General features: G+C 40.6%; 1 protein-coding gene across 1 annotated transcript in view; it reads left to right on the top strand.

The window, feature by feature from the left end:
* The window catches only part of LOC143286056 (protein VAC14 homolog), a 193,488-nt gene that overhangs the window by 114,535 nt on the left and 58,789 nt on the right, over positions 1-20,164 (top strand). Inside the window, exons 9-10 of the mRNA XM_076593599.1 lie at positions 9,116-9,242; positions 11,794-11,859. Coding sequence (XP_076449714.1) covers positions 9,116-9,242; positions 11,794-11,859 — 193 coding nt within the window. The remainder of the gene's footprint in view (positions 1-9,115; positions 9,243-11,793; positions 11,860-20,164) is intronic.

Here is a 20,164-nt window from a genome sequence, read left to right as displayed (position 1 = left end):
CAGACTGCGCGCGGGGCACACTTTTTTTTACTCATTCTTACTTGTTGAAGGGGGAAGAGGCCCCTCGATGCATTCCCTGTGACAAGCCTCTCACCGTGAAACACGTGCTCCTTGATTGTTGGGATCTGCATGACGTTAGACGCAGACATTACACGGCGGTTTCTTTGAAGACTTTGTTTCGTGATGTCCCTCCGTGGGCGCTGATGGACTTCTTAAAAGAAGTGAACCTTTTTAACCAGATTTGAAGGTTTTAAACTATGGAAGTTTTTTTTAACTTTGGAGTGGAAAGTTTGAAGTGGTGACTCGTTTTAATTGGTTGTTTTTTTATCCTTGTAGTAGTTATTGACGCGGCGATAGCCTTGAGATGGCCTTAGTGGTCGGCGAGGCGCTAAGCACCATAATTTCATTTCATTTCATATCTTCAAAAATTGACTTATCTATCATTTTGTAGAAGCTGGTCACATTTTAGCAATTTTCACTCTTTTCGTTCCAAACATTTTCAAATTCCTTCCAAAAATGCTGAGAAAATGTACAGTGTCATAAGTAGTGCTGAATTGTGTCTTTCTCTGTTTGTACAGTAATTGCAAATATCACTGTTTGTTATACCCATTTTTTGAGCATTTTGTTTGTAACCAATATATCATGACATATTCTAATTTGGAACCATTTGAGTTTTATTTCTTTTACCTTTGTATTTGTTTCATAGTGGTTTCCCTATTTATTGCAATGTGTAGTTATTGCTCCCACTTAACAAAAGAATGTATGTTCTTTATAAGAAATTGGTGCAAGTAATATAGTGTAATATATTTTAGATCCTTTCTTAACATTACATATTGCCTGTAGTGCTCTTGGTTTTTAATTGTAAGTTTTATCTTTAAGACTAAGATTGTTTGTGTTTAAGTAACTTTTAATGGAATTTATAAATCTCATGTACACCAAATAATTAACATTAATGTAATATTTTTCTGTAACATTCTTATGATTCAGGAAATTCCCATTTTTATCAACAGTGTCTCTAACCAGAAATATATTTTTATTTGTCCCAAGTTTTCATATGGACTGTATTGTTACCAACTTTACATTTATTGTTGTGGAAAAGTGTTTCCGCAAGTACCTCTTGTGCTTCTATTAACCTAACATATTTTGTAAAATTCATGTGCGCCCAATATTCATTATTACATCTTTCCAGAATTTGTTACATTCAGTGTTCACAAATTTCCTTGATCCATACGGATCCAATGAATTGATTTTTAGGGATTTTGCTTGGAGGATTTTCTTCCACTTTGCTGTTCCTGTGTTTAGTTTCCTTACCCATGTTATTTATAGAGTCTCTGTGTAGTTTTGTTTATTTGGAATACCCAAACCTCCATTTTCAATAGCATGCACTGCATATTGTCTTTTAATCTTATCTGGGTTTTCAACCCAAATGAATTCATTTCGAAGTTTCTTTAGTTGTTTTATCTCTTGGTTGGGGCATTGGGAAGGAGAACCCACAAGTAAATAAGTTTTGATAGAATTAGAAATTTTGAACAGCAGTTCTACCAAGGGGTGTATATATTCATTTGTACCAAATCTTGAATAACTTCTTAGATTCTGTCAATTCACTTAGGTTATTTTTTGATCAATCATCTGTGAACCAAATACCCAAAATTTTCAATTTTGGGGGGTTTCCACATCATTGTCTTTTCTTGTGGATATCAGTGTTTTGATTTCTTCATTCACCCTAACCAAGCATCCAATGTTTTTTTGTAATTAATTTTTAGTCCTGAAATTTCATCAACTCCACTTCGTCACCGTCACCGTCACCAATCCCTCAGATTCCGAATCCTTTGGGGCGCCTTCGAAGCTTTGTCAACCACCTTTCTCCAGTCCTCGCGTCTCTCGGCCGCTCTCAGGGTGTCTCTCAGCTCCATGCCTGTCCACTCTTGAATGTTGTCCTCCCATCAACTCCACTTAGAGTTTTAAAAATCTTTTCATACGATTCTTTATCACCTTATAATGTGAATGTCGTATTGTTTGCAAACTGGTTGATTTTAAAGATAGTTTCTAATATACTAATGCCTTTAATATCTTTATCTTCCCTAATTTTGCACGCCAGGAAATCTGAGCACAATACAAACAGATTGGGTGAAATTGGATATCCCTGACAGCAACCTTTTTGTATTTTCAAACTTTTAGATAGTGTTACTGTGTACAATTACATATGATTTTGTATCAAAAGTTATGAAAGGTACAAATCCATCCAGGAAAATATTTACCAAATCCAAAGGCTTTTAAATCTTTGTTATATATGACCAGTTTAATGAATCAAATGATGATCTTCATTTTCTAAATAATGCATAATGTCATACAAACTTCTTAACTCACTCGCTGCCATTGTCTGCATATGCGGATGTCGTTGGACAAAGCATTGGATGCCCAATGTCTGCATATGCGGATTTGGATTTTAAAGTCGCGCTGTTGGGGTGACGTGTCGGATACGAAACTCAAAAGCAGAACTGATTCTTGAGTTATCTCCGGCCAACTTTCCATTCACACACACTGCCTGTGTGAAGTGACACGCTCATTAGCAGATGACAACGAAGCATACCCTTGGTCAGCAGTTCCTTCCATTTTTTTTTTTCGTAGCTGTATGAGTTCTTCGTTTTTTCTCCTGCAATCCTCTGGCCATACTGTATGGACACACTTCTTTCTTGATTCGCTGTATGTCCTTTTCTAATGTTTCCACAAGCTGTCTTTTCTTTCTAATGCCAAAAGATATTGTTTTTGTTCTTATCTCCATTAATAATATGTCCAGATAAAGTGGGTCATTTATTGTTAACTGAATTTCATTATTACGGTAGGTATTTTGCTTAAGTTTTCTCTTGCATACGGCAACACTGCATACTGGTCTTTAATTTTTTCTGTCGTTTCTTTTACTTATTGTACACATTCCTTGTCCCTAAGTAAAGATGAATTTAATTTCCAAAATGTTTTTCTTCTGGGCTCTGTGTTAAATTGTAAATCGGTTGCAAGTAAAGAATGGTCACTTCTATAACCATATGCGATGTCTACATCTTTAACATTAGTGATAAGATTGTCAAAGAGTAAAAAGAAATCAAGACAGCTTTGTTGCAAAGGGGTTGGTCTCCTCCATGTATATATTAAAACTTATTTACTTAGTTCTCTCCATATGTCTACTACTTGTAAGCCATCCATCATTTCTATTACTATTTCTTGTGCTCCCATATTGTTCACATGTTTATAATTATAATCATCTAACTCATAACCAAATTCCAGTCGCCCCACATTATTACATTACGAATAGCTTGTTCTTCTTTTGATTTCTTAAAAAAATACAGGATCTTCTCTGTTAGGTCCATACACATTGACCAGAATAATTTCCATGTCAGATATTTTTAATATTATTAGTTATCATTTAACAGGATAGCTACCCCTCCTGATCTAGAATTACTAGACAATAAAACACATTCAAAACCCCATTCTGCCCTGATCTGTCTCCATCTTCTTAGTAAAGTGTGTGTGTAAAGGTGTGGCCAACACAAATAGCAGGCAGTTTAGAGTGAATTGCAAAATTTGACTCTTGTCATCCCTTTTGAGTTGCAGAAAGGAATACCAGTGTGCACTGCCAAATGTTGCCCTCTTTCCTTTTTTGCCATGAGGAACTTTTCTTGTACTTTGCATACTAATAGTATGCTTTTGTCATTTTTTTTAGGTTCCATAATACCAATTTGTGTCCTCGAAGTGTTTCCTTGCACATTATGAGTCTTTGAGCACAGAAGTCTTTCCTAAGCTTCTAACACTGATATGAGCTCTGATGGCATGGTTGTGTTTCCCAGCCACAAAGGCTTCAAGAGCGCAGATGTTTGAACAATGTCTCTAACCTCTAAAGCCTGTTTACTCCAATGAGTTATGCCTGGTTGATGTTTGTAAAGCCTGTTTCTCTATCGAGTTTTCCCAGAGTACCAAGGAAAGAACAAGTGAAGTGAAAAACACCAAGACACACAGCATTCTTCTGGGACTGTTCATTTTGCCAACTGATCATCAGTGCTTTCTCTCCACCTGCTAGGTCAAATGTGACAAAGGCATACTCCTGACCCAGTTTTCTTGTTGCTTTCAGTGATGCCTGCAGAACATATAGCAGTCACAGTGTGACAAGATGAAGGACAGGTTGCATAATAGAATAGAGTAGAATATGTCTTTATTACCAAGTGTACCAGGGTCACAAGGAATATGGGGGGAGATAGTACATAAAAAGGTACAACATAAATCGAAAATCATACATAAACACAGATACAGTAGAATTATGGATGTGCATATCAATATAAGAACTCTCTCTCTCTCTCTCTCTCTCACACACACACACACACACACATGTTTGAACATAAGCCGCACATAACATATGGATGGGGTTGATGACTAGATCTTAGGTAAATGGTTGTTGACTGCACAATTATCTTTGATCATACAGGATTGGTTTGAGAGACAGGGCATTGACTGCTTTGGGGTAAAAGCTATTGGTGAAGCGATTGGTTTTCGTCATTACGCTTCTGTACTGACGCCCCGAGGGGAGCATCTCGAATATCCCCAAAGCTGGATGTGATTTGTCCTGACTGATTGATTTTGCTTTTTTGAGTAGCCGCTTGTAATATATGTCGTCTGGAGAAGGTAGATCAACCCAGGGAATCTTGGTGGCAGTTTTTACGATTCTGTTCAAGGCTGTGATTTCTGCCTTGGAAATGTTTCCGTACCAAACAATACAGCGAAGGTTAACACGCTTTCATTGACAGCTGTGTACAAATCAACCATGATTTCTTTTTTCATTCAGAATTTTTTGAGTCGCCGAAGAATGTACAGCGCTGTTGTGCTTTCTAAACAATTTTTTCTGTATTTTTGTCCCATCTCAAGTCATTGGAAATTATCAGTCCGAGAAATTTGAATTCACTTATGATCTCTACATGCTTGTCTTTAATGTGAAGTGGTAAGGGGTCAGATCTGGTCTTACTGAATTTTAAAACTGATTCTTTTGTTTTTGATACGTTGAGTTCTAAATTGTTTTGATCACACCAGCTAACAAGTTCCAGTACTTTTCCCCTATATTTTGACTCATCACTTTTTGTAATCAGCCCTTCTAGAGTAGTATCATCGGCAAACTTCACCATGGTGTTACAATCATTATGAATTGCACAGTCATGTATAATTAGTCAGTACAACAGTGGGAATAGAACACATCCCTGTGGGGCACCTATGTTGAGAATACAGGTGGAGGAGGTAAGTTCACCAACTTTAACAACTTGTGTTCTGCATCTTAGAAAATCAAGGATCCATGTGTGATGGATGCGTTTGCATCATTATTTGGTATTTCTTGTTTTAAACATTCCGGGGTTTTGGTTGATTTTGACCCTGTGTTGTTTTGTATGTATAATTGATTTTCATTGGCTGAGGTTGAACGTCACTCTGTCTGATGATGTCATCTTGATTTTGACGTGACTGGTAGTTACTGCCGGGAGAGATTGGGAGATACGTTTCGAGAGGGAGAATGTTCAGAGTTCATGACATGCGGTGGTATATTATCCCGAAGAATGGTTAGTGTTTCCAATTCAGCTTTCTTCCGGGTGAGAGCACTGGGGCTATGTTTGATGTCGCTGGTGGCCAACTGATCTGAGGGAAGGTCTGGTGTTGCCCTCCTTATTGATGATTAAAGCAGTCCGATGTGGATACAGGTTGTCCGCCATACGGTAGGCAAATATTAATTGAAATGATCAGTTAACCAAGAAGAAGCTGAATGAGTAAACTGAAGGTGATGAATTATTGTGAATCAGAGACTGTCATATTGTTGTGAATTGTTATGAACCAGAGACTGTCAATGTGTCATATTATTGTGAATTATTATGAACCAGAGAATGTCATGTTATTGTGAATTATTATGAACCAGAGACTGTCAGAATAAATAATAACGAAGTGTGATACATCTTGGAACAGAAATACAAATCGGTTTTTTTTTGTATGTGTGTCAAGAATGGAACTGTGAGCTCCAAGACCAACTGAAGGGGATCCGGAATATTTTTCAAGAAGTGTGTTCTTCTTCTAAAAGACTGTGCAGGGATGTGAAAAAAGAGACTGTGGGACTGTGTGAAAGAGAGTGAAAATATCAATTTAATATAAAATACTAAATTAACATGTTGAATTTACCATACTGAGGATTTATGATTGTTTCTTGTGAAACGGTTTCGATATATGTGTCATTGGTCTTTACTCTTCAGTTTCTAGTGCCCTGCTCTATTGTTTTGTTTACAGAGTGTTTGTGGTGATTGGCTGTAAGATTGTGTGTGATAAAATGGAGAGAATAACGTAGAACACGCACAGAAATACACACACACATAACTTTCAGTGTCTGTCTATATTTCTGACAACAAGATAAACACCTTCTGTAACACCATGCACAAATTGATTCAGGTAGTGAGAGGTCTTTCAATTCAAAATATAATTTTGATGGTATTACTGTGTTGAATGCAGAGCTGTAGTCAATGAAAAGGATCCCAGCATAGCTGATAGGATTTTTGAGATGTCTGAGGATGTGGTAGAGACCTATGCTAATGGCATCTTCAGCTGATCTGTTGGCTTTACAGGAGAATTGAAAGGGGTCAAAAGATGGGGGGGAATGCAGGTTTTTAGGAACTGCAGAATCAAGCATTCAAATGTTTTCATGACGACTGATGTTAAGACCATGGGACGATAATCATTAAGACAACTAGGTTGTGCTTTCTTTGGAACAGGAATGATTGTTGATTTCTTAAAGCAGTGTGGCACCACACATGACTGAAGGGACATGTTAAAGGTGTCGGTGAAGACACTAGATAATTTGACTACACACTTCCTCAAAAGGCCTTTTCTAATTTTCAGACGACTGAAGTGGCGTCTGACTTCATTCTATTGAACGATGAAAGGGGGAGTGGAGGTGATTTTGGGTGCAACCAGAAGTAGGCAGTGGTTTATTTGCTGGTAAAGCTTCGGCAGTTCTTTCTTGAGGCTGGCTTTGTTGAAGTCACCAGCAACGATGACAGTGGAGTCGGGCCAACTGTTCTTGCACTTCATTATTTTGTCTGCTAGCATACCAAGTGCGGCAGAGAGGTTTGCTGTGGGATGGATGTCAGCGTCACTGAAGTTATTTCACGTAGGAGGTAGAGCAGTCGGCACTGGATGGTTAGAAACTCCATGTCAGGGAAGCAGGCACGCGATAGCATTTTGACATCAGAGCACCAGCGTGGGTTCATAAGGAAACACACACTGCCGCCCTTCTGCTTGCCTGATTCAGCAGTGCAGTCAGCTCTGCGCATGGTGAAGCCTGGTGGTTGAACAGTGCTGTCAGGGATGTCTAGGCTAAACAATGTTTCAGTGAAACAAAACACAGAGCACTCTTTATAGTCTGTCCTCATCTGAATGTTGCATTAAGTTTGTCAGTTTTGTTGGGTGGAGATCTGACGTTGGATAGGAACATACTAGGTTGAGGAGGGTAAAAACTTTGTTGGCATAACCTTGAAAGAGCCCCACCTTGCTTTCTGCATTTCCTCGTGGGTTGAGCCTTGCATATTGACCGGTCAGTGTTTATGTTGGACAGTTGCGTATCATGATAAAGTGAATTGAAGTGAGATCTCAGCACACTGGACTCAGCCTGTTCCCTAACATGCAGCAACGTGTCATGATCATATTGTATGATTGTAGCTGTTTCCCTGACACACATAGACAGAATTAAACATAAAATAAACAGGACAGCTATCCCCGTGTCGCCATTGGTCAGTGTCATCTTGATATAGTCAACTGTTGACTGCTCCTGCACATAAGCCAGATTTGTTCCAGTGAATGGCACACAGCCCGTCCATCCTGGAATCTGATGCTCACAGAAAACGTGTATCTGGCCAGAATAGACATGAAGTGGGACACAGCAGCCTCATCTGCAGTCACTTGAATGGGGGAATGGTGTTAACAATGTTGATTACAGGCTCCGCCAAATTGTTTGTGAAACATGACTGGAGCCGCCCTGGGGATCACTACTTTGTGGTTGGGAGGCTGTAGCCAGTGATCCAACGAGCTAGGTTGGCAGGAGCATCAGTACTTCTGAAGGTTTGTTGCTTTCTAGGTCTTACTTGACAGCCTATGTAGCCACTGTAATTGACCAGGCTGAATACATAGTTGTTTTGTACTGATGTCCCAGGTAGGGTCTCCCATGCTGAACAGGTCATGAGTGAGGCCCAAACTAAAAGTAACCCACTATCCCTTTCTCTCTCTTCTTTTTGCCAGTTCTTTTTCTGTCTTTAGCTCCCCATCAAGCCTTCTTTTCCACATTCTTTTTTTTCTCTGCGGCCTCCTGTAGGCCTGCTGTGTTTACCGTATGGTGTGACCTGTGATGGAGGGGAATGAGGTCCTGGGGCTTGAGAGAGCACGCTGCTCTCAATATGTCCCTTTGGCTTGGACCTCTCATAGACAGGTGGTACACATTGGCCCGTGTGTGTCAGTCAGTTACCCCTACATGGGGCTGGGTCAAGACCTGCAGTTAAGAGGCTGACTATGGCAACCCCTGCAGTGTCCAGTTCTCTTGTTTCATGGAGCTGGGCATCAGGGGGTATAGGGTTGTATCTTTGGCTGTCTGTTGTATATCTCTCCTGACACCAGGAATGGGATAAGCTGGTTTTCCCTTGACTCTGGCCCCTAAGTTGGACCCCATGGTGGGTGGGTAAGGGTGGGATGAATCTTATAATTTTTAATTATGTCTTCAAACACAATTATTCCCCCAATGAACCTACCAAAGAAAGCAAAATTTTGGCCTGGCACACAGGCATCCAAAAAGGGTTGTTTACTGTGGCACTGAAGGGGTTAAGATGTGTTTGACAGCTCTGTATGAGCCAAAAATGAGTATGAGAGCTGTTTTACTCTGTCATGAGATTTCTGCATGCAAGATATTTAGATACATCGCAAAACTAGTGTCAAACATCTTTTATTGAAAAATCAAGCTTAATGTTTCTCAGCACATGCTAAAACAATGTTTCATCTTCATACAGTTGATTATTCCACAGCAGCAACCCATGCAGAAAGCTAAAGACCATGATTTTGTGTTCAGCATGGTGCAGTTAGAAATCCTGTCAGTGATCCGGGTGCTGCAGCAACACTTGGGCCATGACAGTATCCAGACAAGGGTGGCTGTTCTCAAGTGGTTCAACCTTCTACTGGTGAAAACTCCCAACAAGGTACACCATGACGTTGTTTTTATTGCTAGTTTGTTGATTGATTGGTTATTGCCCTTTAGAAAAAACAAAAGTTTGCCTTTTTAGTCGTTTTTTTTTTTATTATTCTATTTATTTTTATATTTTATTCTATATATTTCAGTTTTTTGTTTTTTGCTCATGTGTGTTTCTACTCAGCATAAGGTCATGTAATAACCTGTGTTTTAAGTTATCTGAAAATGTCTGTGTCTCTCTGTGTGTAATACACTTTACAAATTTAGTTTCTCTGGAAATACTGTTTCTGTTAACACCAAATTTGGCTTAAAATAGGAAGAAATCACTTCATTATAATGGCATAGCACTTCTGAGAAGCACACAAAAAGAAGTCAAAAAATGTTTCCGTAGTCATGCTACTGTTAGTATGACACATTGATTAAAAGCAATTATTTTATCACTTTTTGTTAAAATTGAAATTTCTTCTGTTTCGAAGTTACATTAATGCATATATCTACTATTTACCATCTCATCCAAAACATTGTATTTTAAAATATGATACAAGACATTGAAAAGCTGTTGTGTGTTACACTCAGTCTGAAGGTCTTTCACTGTCTGCATTGACACATTACACTATCTACATTCGCCCAAGTGTTTCATTATGTCAGAAAAAGTAGCTTCCTCAGTGACTTTCTTTTATGCATATCATTATCAGCATGTGGATTATTTTGTTAGTTTGCAAGAACCCATTATTGGAAGAGGTGAAGGAAGCTGCTAAATCTTAGGCAGAGAATGATTTGGGCTTTATCGCTTTATGCATAATGTCTATGAACGACCATCTAAATCAACAGGTCTACAGACCATCCCTGTTGTAATTAGTTGTTTATACAAAGAAGAAAAATGTCTTATGTGTCTTAGACTATCGTACAAAAGAAAACAGATGAAAAGTAGATTCCTTTGGAAAAAGTCAGTTGCTGAAAGAAAAGAGAAATTGTAAAAAAAGAAAAAATGAAAAAAGAAATTGTAATGTGATTTCTTGAACTTTTACCTTGCTCAGTAGAATAAGAGAAATTGTAATGTGATTTCTTAAACTTTTACCTACCCTTTATTCTATTATGTAAATTTGCAATAACATTGGAAGATAGATGTATGACCATCTACTGGAATAACATTTGTTCAGCCATTTTGTATTAATAATGATGATAATAAGTTTATTTATGTAGTACCTTATCAAATGATTTTACTCCAGGCGCTTCACAATTACATTAGTATCTCCTGTAGACTCTTTGCATTGTGAAGTCTGCAAAACTTGCTGCAGATTGGTGATGGAGTTTTGTAACTTATATCTTCGTTGTCAACAATGGACTTTCGATTGCCTCTTCAGTTTGTGGTTTGTTCTGTATGTGTTCCTTGTGGATGTCAGTCCTTCATTTCTTTTTTGGTTTTTTTTTTATGGATGTTTGAACTGAAATTAACCATCTTGCATCTTCGTTTTGATTTGTTAAAGCTACAGTTTTGTGCTCCATTTAACACTGTTCAGCTGGATGCTTGTAATTGAAGTGGGTGGTCTATGAGATAAATGGTGGACATTATCGGAAGTAACTGTTAAAACTTTAAAGATAATATAACTTTGATTTGCAACTGGAAATGAACAATTAGGCATGGAGATGAAATGATTAACAAATAGTAAAGAGTGGTAACTCTCTCCATTAACAAGGTATACAACTTCAAGTCAGTGCTGCTTATGCTACCGATTCAGCTAGCACACAGCATTACAATTATTGATGTATGTTATAAACTTAATCAACACCTCTTCTTTGAAATGGTGCAGGAGTGAAAGGATGAAGTGTGATCACATCCAATTGCTAATTGATTTATCATTAGTTTAATCATTCTTTACACATACATACAAACATACAAACATACATACGTACATAAGATTACATTCAAATATTCATACTAACATACATACATAGTTAACATTCATACATACATAAACATGCAAACAAAGATACACTCACAAGCATGTGCGCATGCGTACGCTTCCCTCCCCCCCTTCCCCCACCCACTCCCCCGACCCCCCCACACATGTGCACACACACACATGTACACACACACACACACACACACACACACAGACCAGACAGAGTGAGATACATATATCATTGTATGAGAAAGAGTTGGTTCTTAGGTAAGATAGATACAGAAGTGAATTCATCCCAATAGTTCATTCTCTCAGATGTCACATTCCTCCAAAAATTTTGTTTCATTGACAATTTGGGGGATGAGACCTGCAACACCAATGACCATTTTGAAGGCAACAGTTTTGGGTGTAACAATGCTTAGTATTTTATGCATTTTGCTTGATCAAGACTTAACCAATAGCCTGAAATTTTAAGCATCAACTGTAAAGATGCTTGTGTTGTTGATTTTTTTAAAGGAATCTTTACTCCAGATAACTTTTTAAAATAACCTATTTTATTCTTTTTTTATTTTGTTTTTTTATCTGTTGTTTGAATTGTTTCTCTGGTTACGATTTCTTTGGCAGACTGATTCAGTGATTGACCGGTTTTATTTTCAGACATTCCGCTACATCCATGTGTTCTTCCAGCTGTTGATGGACACACTTTCTGATCCTTCTGATGATGTGAGTTATTTTAGTGTTTGACCTTCTTTTCAAAGGCAAATTTCCAATGTTCACCCTTTAAAGATCTTTCACTTACTTCCCTTTTTTGTAAGTGGTCTGATTTAATTGATTATTTGAGAATCACACTTATCCCTTGATGCAAGCTCTAGATTTCTTTCCCTTTTTTGGAGGTTTTAGTTCTGTCCTATTTATGAATACAAAGTGAGTCCATGTAACTGTGTAATGATTGAGCTTCAATTGTGTGTGTGTGTGTGTGTGTGTGTGTGTGTGTGTGTGTGTGTGTGTAAAAAAAAAAGATCAACTGTTCAGAGCACACCATTAGGACCCCACATCACAAGCCAAGGAAGATGCCCCTGCAAACGCAAAAAGGAAGGTGCAGGAGAAACTTCGCGAGATGCAGGTCAGCTGGTTCATCAAGAAGGTGGATTAAATCCATGGCTGTACAGACAGCCATGACACAAAGCACTTCTTCAGTGTGCTTCAGGCTGCATACAGACCCCAGTCCTCTGGCTCCTCACCACTCCTCAATGCAGATAGGATGCAGTTGCTGACAGAGAAGCAGATTCTGTAGAGATGGGCAAAACACTTCAACAACGACCTCAGCCATCCTGCCAACATCAACGACGAGGCCATTGCTCGCCTGCCACAGGCAGAGATCAACAAGGACACCCTCCCCACAGAAGAAGAAGTCAGGAAGGTAGGGAGGCATCTCCCTCTTGTCTATTGCTGGGAAGATTCTGGCCAGTGTCCTGCTCAACCGCTTTCTCCAACATCTTGAGCAAGGTCTCCTCCAGAAAGCCAGTGTGGCTTCTGTGCTGAACGTGGGACTGCAGACATGATTTTTGCTGCGCACCAACTCCAGGAAAAATGCCAGGAGCAACACAGAGACCTTTTCATGACCTTTGTTGATCTGACCAAGGCTTTCCATATGGTCAGCAGAGAAGGCTTGTGGATGATCATGGAGAAGTTTGGCTGCCCCAGCAAGTTCATCACAATCATCTGGCAGTTCCACAGCAGCGTGATGGTGAAACCTCTGGATGATGGAGATGAGTCAGAGGCCTTCCCAGTGACAAGCAGCATCAAACAAGGCTGCGTTCTCACCCTGACTCTGTTCAGTATGGTATTCTCTGTCATGCTAACAGATGCCTTCCATGACTGCGAATAAGAAAACCACATCAGGTACAGGACTGACGGGAGATTGTTCAACCTCAGGCGCCTGCAGGCTGTTACAAAGGTGAAAGAGACTGTCATCAGCGACTTCTTGTTTGCTGATGACTGTGCACTCAACGCCAGCACAGAGCAGAAGTGGCAGTGTGAAATGGACTGTATCTCACAAGCCTGTGACAACTTTGGTCTCACCATCAGTACCAAAAAGACCGAAGTCATGTACCAGCCTGCCCCAGGAAAGACATACCAGAAGCCAAGCATCACAGTGAAGGGATAGAACCTTCAGCCAGTCGACAACTTCACCTATCTGGGCAGCACGCTCTCTCGTGCAGTGAACATAGATGCTGAGGTCAACAACAGGATTGCCAAAGCCAGCACTGCCTTTGGGAGACTCTGTGAGAACGTCTGGGAGCGGAGAGGACTCAGCGCTACCACCAAGCTGAAGGTCTACTGTGCAGTGGTCCTTACCACCCTCCTTTACACCAGCAAGACCTGGACCGTCTACAGCAGACACGCCAAACAGCTCAGTCACTTCCACCTGAGCTGTCTCCGCAGACTCCTCCACATTAGGTGGCAGGACAAAGTCCCCAACACGGAAGTCCTGGAACGACCTGGCCTCTGCAGCATCTGCACTGTCCAGCAGAAAGCCCAAGCCAGGTGGGCTGGACATGCGGTCAGAATGCCAGACAGTTGACTGCCTAAGCAGCTGCTGTACAGAGAACTCTGCCAGGGCAAGTGTTCAGTTGGAGGGCAGAAGAAACGTTTCAAGGGCTGCCTCAAAGCATCCTTCAAAGACCTGGGCGTCAACATCAGTATGTGGGAGATGCTTGCTGTACGCAAGGCTCAAGCAGCATCTACTGCCACGACAGCACCCACTCACTTGTGTCTCACATGTGGGCGAGCCTTAAGGGCCCGGATTGGCCTCATCAGTTACCCCAGGGCCCACAGCCAATGATCTGCCATCTGACATTAGAAGCCATGGTCATCTTTGAATCTGAAGGACAAACATCAGGGGTGTGTGTGTGTGTGTGTGTGTGTGTGTGTGTGTTTCAGTTTCAGTTTCTCAAGGAGGCGTCGGTGTGTTCAGAGGAATCTATATACGCTATACCACATCTGCTAGGCAGCAGCATAACCCAGCATACTTGTCAGGTCTTGAGTACATGCATATATGAATTTGTGTACATATCAGAGGGGATTTTTTCCACAGAATTTTACCAGAGGACAAACACTTTGTTGCCATGGGTTTTTTCAATGCGCTAAGTGCATGCTGCACACAGGACCTCAGTTTATCATCTCCTCTGAATGACTAGATGCTCAGTTTGATATTCCAGTCAATCTTAGGAGAAAGGGCAAGAGTGGGATTCAAACCCAGACCATCATAGGTGATGTATTGGCGGATAAGCATCTTAACCATTCTGTCACCTTGCTCCCATGTGTAAATGAATGAGTTATAAATTTTAACATTGGCATTTTCTCAGCAACTGCAAGTAGTAAAAAAATAAAATTGGCAGGGACATAGAAATCAGTAAAACGTATCTAGCCATTACCATTATGAAACCCCTAATTGAAAGCTGCTAGGTGAAAGTAATAAATCCCTGTAAATGTTTCTACAATGGTTATTTTTGTTGAGGATGAGTATTTTCACAGAACCATTCATGAGTTATGCATGTTGCTTCTACTCTTGTAAGAATATACAAAATATTTTTTGTCACCATTATTGTAGTACCATTACTTGAAACAAATCAAATTCATCAAGATTGGATCAGATTGGTAAGACCCAGAATCCATTGGGAATTGATTCTAGCAAAAAAAGGTTAAAGGAAATCAATACTTACAAAATGTTAGTTCATAAAGATTGTGAGGAGGAAAAGATTAGGAGGAAGGTGGCAGCATGGTTAAGATGCTCAGCTGCTAATATAGAGAGTCCTTGAGGGTCTGGGTTAAAATCCTGCTCTCACCCTTTCTCCTGGGTTTGACTGGAAAATCAAACTGAGCATCTTGTCATTCAGATGAGATGATAAACTGAGGTCCTGTGTGCAGCACACACTTGGCGCACTGAAAAAGAACCCATGGCAACAAGAAAAAAATTGTAACTTAGAAGAAATCCACTCTGATAGGTACATAAATATATGCATGCACTCAAGGCCTGACTAAGCGTGTTGGGTTATGCTTCTGGTCAGGCATCTGCCCAGCAGATGTGGCGTAGCATACGGTATATGGATTTATCCAAACGCAGTGATGCCTCATTGTGAAACTGAAAGCTGAAAAATTGAAAACAAAAAGATTGTGACACAAATATACAAGAAAGAAAAGGAAGACTGTTATGACTTTGGACAAAATTTGATTGCACCTTCTTCTGTCCTTTCTCCTTGTGATTTATCTGAAGTTCAAACCATAAAACCAGCTGTTTCTCAGAAATAAAACAACAACAAAAAACAGATGCAGTTTTAAGTGGACCCCTTGTACCCTTTTGTATCCCTTCCCATTCTTAATTTTAGATTTTAAGATATTAAGTTGGAACATGACTGCATTGGATTGAAAGAGGAGCCTTGCAAATAGTTTTACCAGAAACACTCAGATGTGTATGCAATACTTCGGCTGTGGCAGCAGTTCCCAAAGTCATGCATTGTGAAGTATTTGTGCATGTTTTTGATGCACAATTGCACAGATGTAATTTTATTGTTTTTTTTGCCTCGTTATCTGCACCATTTCAGTGGCATTATTCCACATTGCTCATTCCAAGTCCCCCATACACAGCAACACTTGGGTTCTTCTATCAGTATTTCTGCCAGGGAAATATGTAAGGTCACCAGGATGCTACACACAAGAGAAGACCTTGCACTGCTGGTAAATCACTTCATTTGTGTACAGTGGTGCCTGTTCTGATTCAGCATACAATGGACACCATTTACTAAGCTCCATACTGATGACAATAATCATTTTGTCATGGAGGCTTTATGAAGGCTGAGAAGTGGACACCCAAGATTGTCAGTTTTGCGTTTACCGTTGTGATTTTGTAAACATTTCTGTTTTCATGTTTTCTTTTGCCAAGCCATATATCATTGAATTTTAGCGTATTCAGTTCTAGACCTCCCTCAAATTGTTTGAGAGTTTGGATTGATAATGTCTGTTTGTTTTGATATTATTATATTGTACTGTCTGCAAACTGACTTTTGTCATTGCTTTGGTAGACCACTTTAAATTTCAATTTTTCTTGTTAATTTGGATTTGTATTGCAATGATTTCAATAGAAACTGTGAAAAGTATAGGGCTTAGTGGATAGCCTTGTCTTTTACCTCATTCAACAAGGAAAAATTTTGAAAGCCATCCTACATTGTGGATGCAGTTTTCTGATTGACATATTATGGTTGTGATGAAATGAGTAAAGTTTGGACCAAAATTTGAAATACTGAGTGCCACTGTGATACATGTTTTTGATAGAGTATCAAAATCATAGGGAAGATCTAGTGCTGTGGTGTATATTTCACCCAAAAATATGTTTGGCGATTTTGTATGGTTTATTGAAGCTGAAAAGTGATGAAGACAGGGAAAGTTTGAAAATTTGATAGATCTATATTATGATCATAAAACATTTAAAAGACATTTGTGTCATATACTGTACCATGTCAAACTCATGCAAACCAGGCCTGTCGATTTGCTCTGCTTGGCAAAAATTCATGGCAACACAGTGATAAGACATCTCACTACTAGTCCACCATATGCTAGCCAATCAAACACCATTTCCAGCTGGAGCTAATTACTCATTCACAGTGGCCACTATTCCTGAAATAAGTGTAATATCTTGTTGCTCTGTCTTTGCCAACCTTTCATGCATTAAAAATGTTATTTTCTTGCATGCTTGTTGTTTGATGCGACTTTTTGAGATGTTTTCATCTCAGAATTGATTTCCTTTACATTGTTTGCATCAGTTCTTGACATCTAATTTGATGTTTTGTATCGTTTCCAATTTGTTCTCGCTCCTTTATCTTTTTTCTCTTCTTGCGGGCTCAGCATAATGTTTGGGAATGACTTGTCCCAATCGCTATGCCTTGCATGCCACCCTGACCCATGAGGTTGGGATAGTGCTCTCTTGGGAGACTGTCTCAGGTCCCGGGGCCCATGGTTTCTCCTGTTTGTGATTGGGCTGATGCATCTTTGCAGATGCATCGGGGCGGGATAGCTCAACCTCCATACGCAGTCTGTATACAAGGGGACTGGGAGGAGTTGTGGCAGGCCCATACCAAGTGGAGGGTGAATTTGTTGAGGGCTGTGCCTCTACTGTGGCTGGCACAAACATAAGAAGGAAAAAAAGATTAAGGGCGCAGGACATATCCTGACAGGGGTATTAGGTGTTAGCCCTCTGTGCACTGAGAGGAGAGGGACTCTGGTGGCACTGCTCTCTCTGTTCCTCCCTCCCATGCCTAGTCCCCTTTTCAGCCTTCCTCAGGAGGGGTGTGTGTGTGGGGGAGTGGGGGGCAGGTCAGGACAACCTCCATGGTCACCTGTGCCTCCTGTTCAGGACCCTTTCCCATAGGATCCCCCTGTACGGTGGCCACAGTCATTAAGGCCTCCCTCTCGGGAGTGACCGCTTCTGGGCCACCCCACCTTGGTCGGGGAAGCTTGCAGTTCCCCCCCTTACCAGATGTTCTTGCTTTGAGATGAATGGGTGTTTATGCCTTCCAAGCACATGTGGGTCCCTTTCTAAACAAAGCCCAGAGTGACAAGTTCTGGCATCGGTGGACCTACGGTCCAGGCACTCACAGCAGGTGGTATGGGGATAATCAGCTGGCACCTTACCAGCTGTTGGATTGGCACACATTTCTTCCCACTGGGCCGCACACCCAAATCAGGAGACCCTCTTGGATGTGTCCATGTGTGAAGGGATCCTGCCCAGTATGGACTGGGAAATAAATTTTGAACCGCTGTTTCCTGAAGAGCAGGAGAATACAGACAGTAATTCTTCCCCTCTCCTTGGTGACAGGTTGGTTCCTCATTCACCTTCTGATCAGGCTGAACCCAATTCGGGCCTCATGGCACGGGAGCTGACCCTCCCCACATGGGTCATACAGGCCAAATCTGCCCTTCAATCCATACTTTCACCATTAACTCTCTTTGTACTGCCAGTTAGCTCCCCTGACTTTCCCCACAAATTACCCATTTGTAAATGTAAGAAATAAAATGGCAAAAAAACAAATGTTAGAATATATGAACTGAAAACTTCTGAACTGATCATACACTGAGATGATGACAGTATCCATAATATTTGTTGGAAAGTTGCACACATGGATGACTTGTAAATGAATCCAGGAAAGCACAAAGAGTTTGAAACAGATTTAATTCAGAACATCATTTGCAACGATAGGGCCCCCTCGTCTAATTCTGTTGTATGCCTTGTGACTGAGATGAAACTAGGTCAGACGCTATTGCTGACACACACTGTTCACATAAACCAGTCACCATGAAAAACTCTCCTGCTCATTAGCACAGCAACACACACTGCATTTATTGGTCGCAGTGGAAAGGTCAGTTTAGACATTCTTAGCATATAACATCATTATGGAAATTAGGTGCCACTCCAAAAATTCAAAACTAAGGTCCTGATCGGGGCCCTTCATCTGAAATGGTTGTAAACAATAGGGCCTCAATCAGGGCCCTTCATCTGGAGTGAGTTAACCCTTCTTTGGCAGCACAACGCCACCTCCAAAACCATTAGGTGCCATAAGGTCCTACTGATGGGATGAAAGTGGCCAAATAAGCCTGTCCACTTGGTTAGGGGTACTTCTTCTATCTCCCCTCCCAGTGTGGAGTCTTTGTCAGCTCCTAGGGCCTTTCCCCCCAGGGAAGTAATGTAAAGGCCCTTCCAAGGGTGGGGTGTGGTCCTTATACACCCTGATAACCCAGCCTTTATGTCGTTGAGCCCTCTGCACGGGACATAGTGTTTATCCACAACACTTTCCCTTCCCTGCCTCAGCTACTCTTTATCTAAAAATGCTGGCTGAGTGGGACAAATTGGCCCATTTATGCCTGCTACACGTCTCCATGGCATACACCATCTTTGACACTTTCCTCTACAGGGCCAGTCAGTTTTGGGAAGAGCGTTTGGTTCCACAAGATTCGGGGTTGGCTTCTCCTGAAGCTCAGGAAAACTTAGTTTTTCCTTGCTTCCCAATCCTGTCCATGGTGGTTCGTGAAGCAATTAGCTGCTTGATTCCAAGAGCACATGAGGTGTGTGCTGTTACCACTTCAGCTTCCTTTCAGCACTCCTAGGGGTTTCCTTTGTTCCGGCTAACTCAGCTGGTATTGTTCCAAGGACTCCCCCTGCAAAGCAATAGGCATTGCCCTCCTTTCATTTTGAATTCTGCATCAGTTTGACATGGTATAGTATATGACACCAAACTGGGGAGCTTGAATTATACTCCCAATTCGGTTGAATTAACTAAGTCAAACTCGAATGCTCACCTGTCCGTCTTTGCGGTTCTTGCCATCGTTCACATGGGGCGTTTCTTTGCTGGCCATTGGAATGAGTAATTAACTCCAGCCGGAAATGGCATTTGATTGGTTAGCAGACGGAAGACTAGTAGTAAGACATCTTGTTACTGAGGTGCTGTGAATTTTTGCCAAGTGGGGCAAACTGTTAGGACTGATTTGCCTGTATGACATGGTAAGTACATTCAACTTAACTGGGAGCATAATACAAACTCCCCATATTGATGTGGCATGCTTAAAATAGAACTGCTCCATTTCATGCACACAGATTTTGTTTCAATATACACTGTTTCTGATGGCAAGCAAAAATATTATTTGGATCATTATGTATGTACTGGTGACCTCTCACTCCCATCTCTCCCCCATCCCCCTTCACCCACAGAGTTTTCAGCTTTGTTATTGTTGTACAGTTGGAATCACACATGAGCTATGAAGGTTTTGCTTAATTCAGTATCCACTTTAAAATGTTCATGTGCAGCAAACACGTCAATGGTGTTCGTAGTGTCTATGTATGTGTTCTGTCTAGATTTTATGTTTCTTTTCTTGTAATTGCGAACAAGAAAAATGAGGTCAGTCCTTCATGAAACCAAAAAAAATAAATTGTGATTTTTTGGATTTGGATCCTCATCAAAATAAAATATTGATGATCCAG

Source organism: Babylonia areolata, chromosome 9 (genome assembly GCF_041734735.1).
Source record: "Babylonia areolata isolate BAREFJ2019XMU chromosome 9, ASM4173473v1, whole genome shotgun sequence".
Lineage (NCBI taxonomy): Eukaryota > Metazoa > Mollusca > Gastropoda > Neogastropoda > Buccinidae > Babylonia > Babylonia areolata.
The sequence above is the reverse complement of the archived record's forward strand: the minus strand, read 5'-3'. Positions and strand labels throughout refer to the sequence as shown.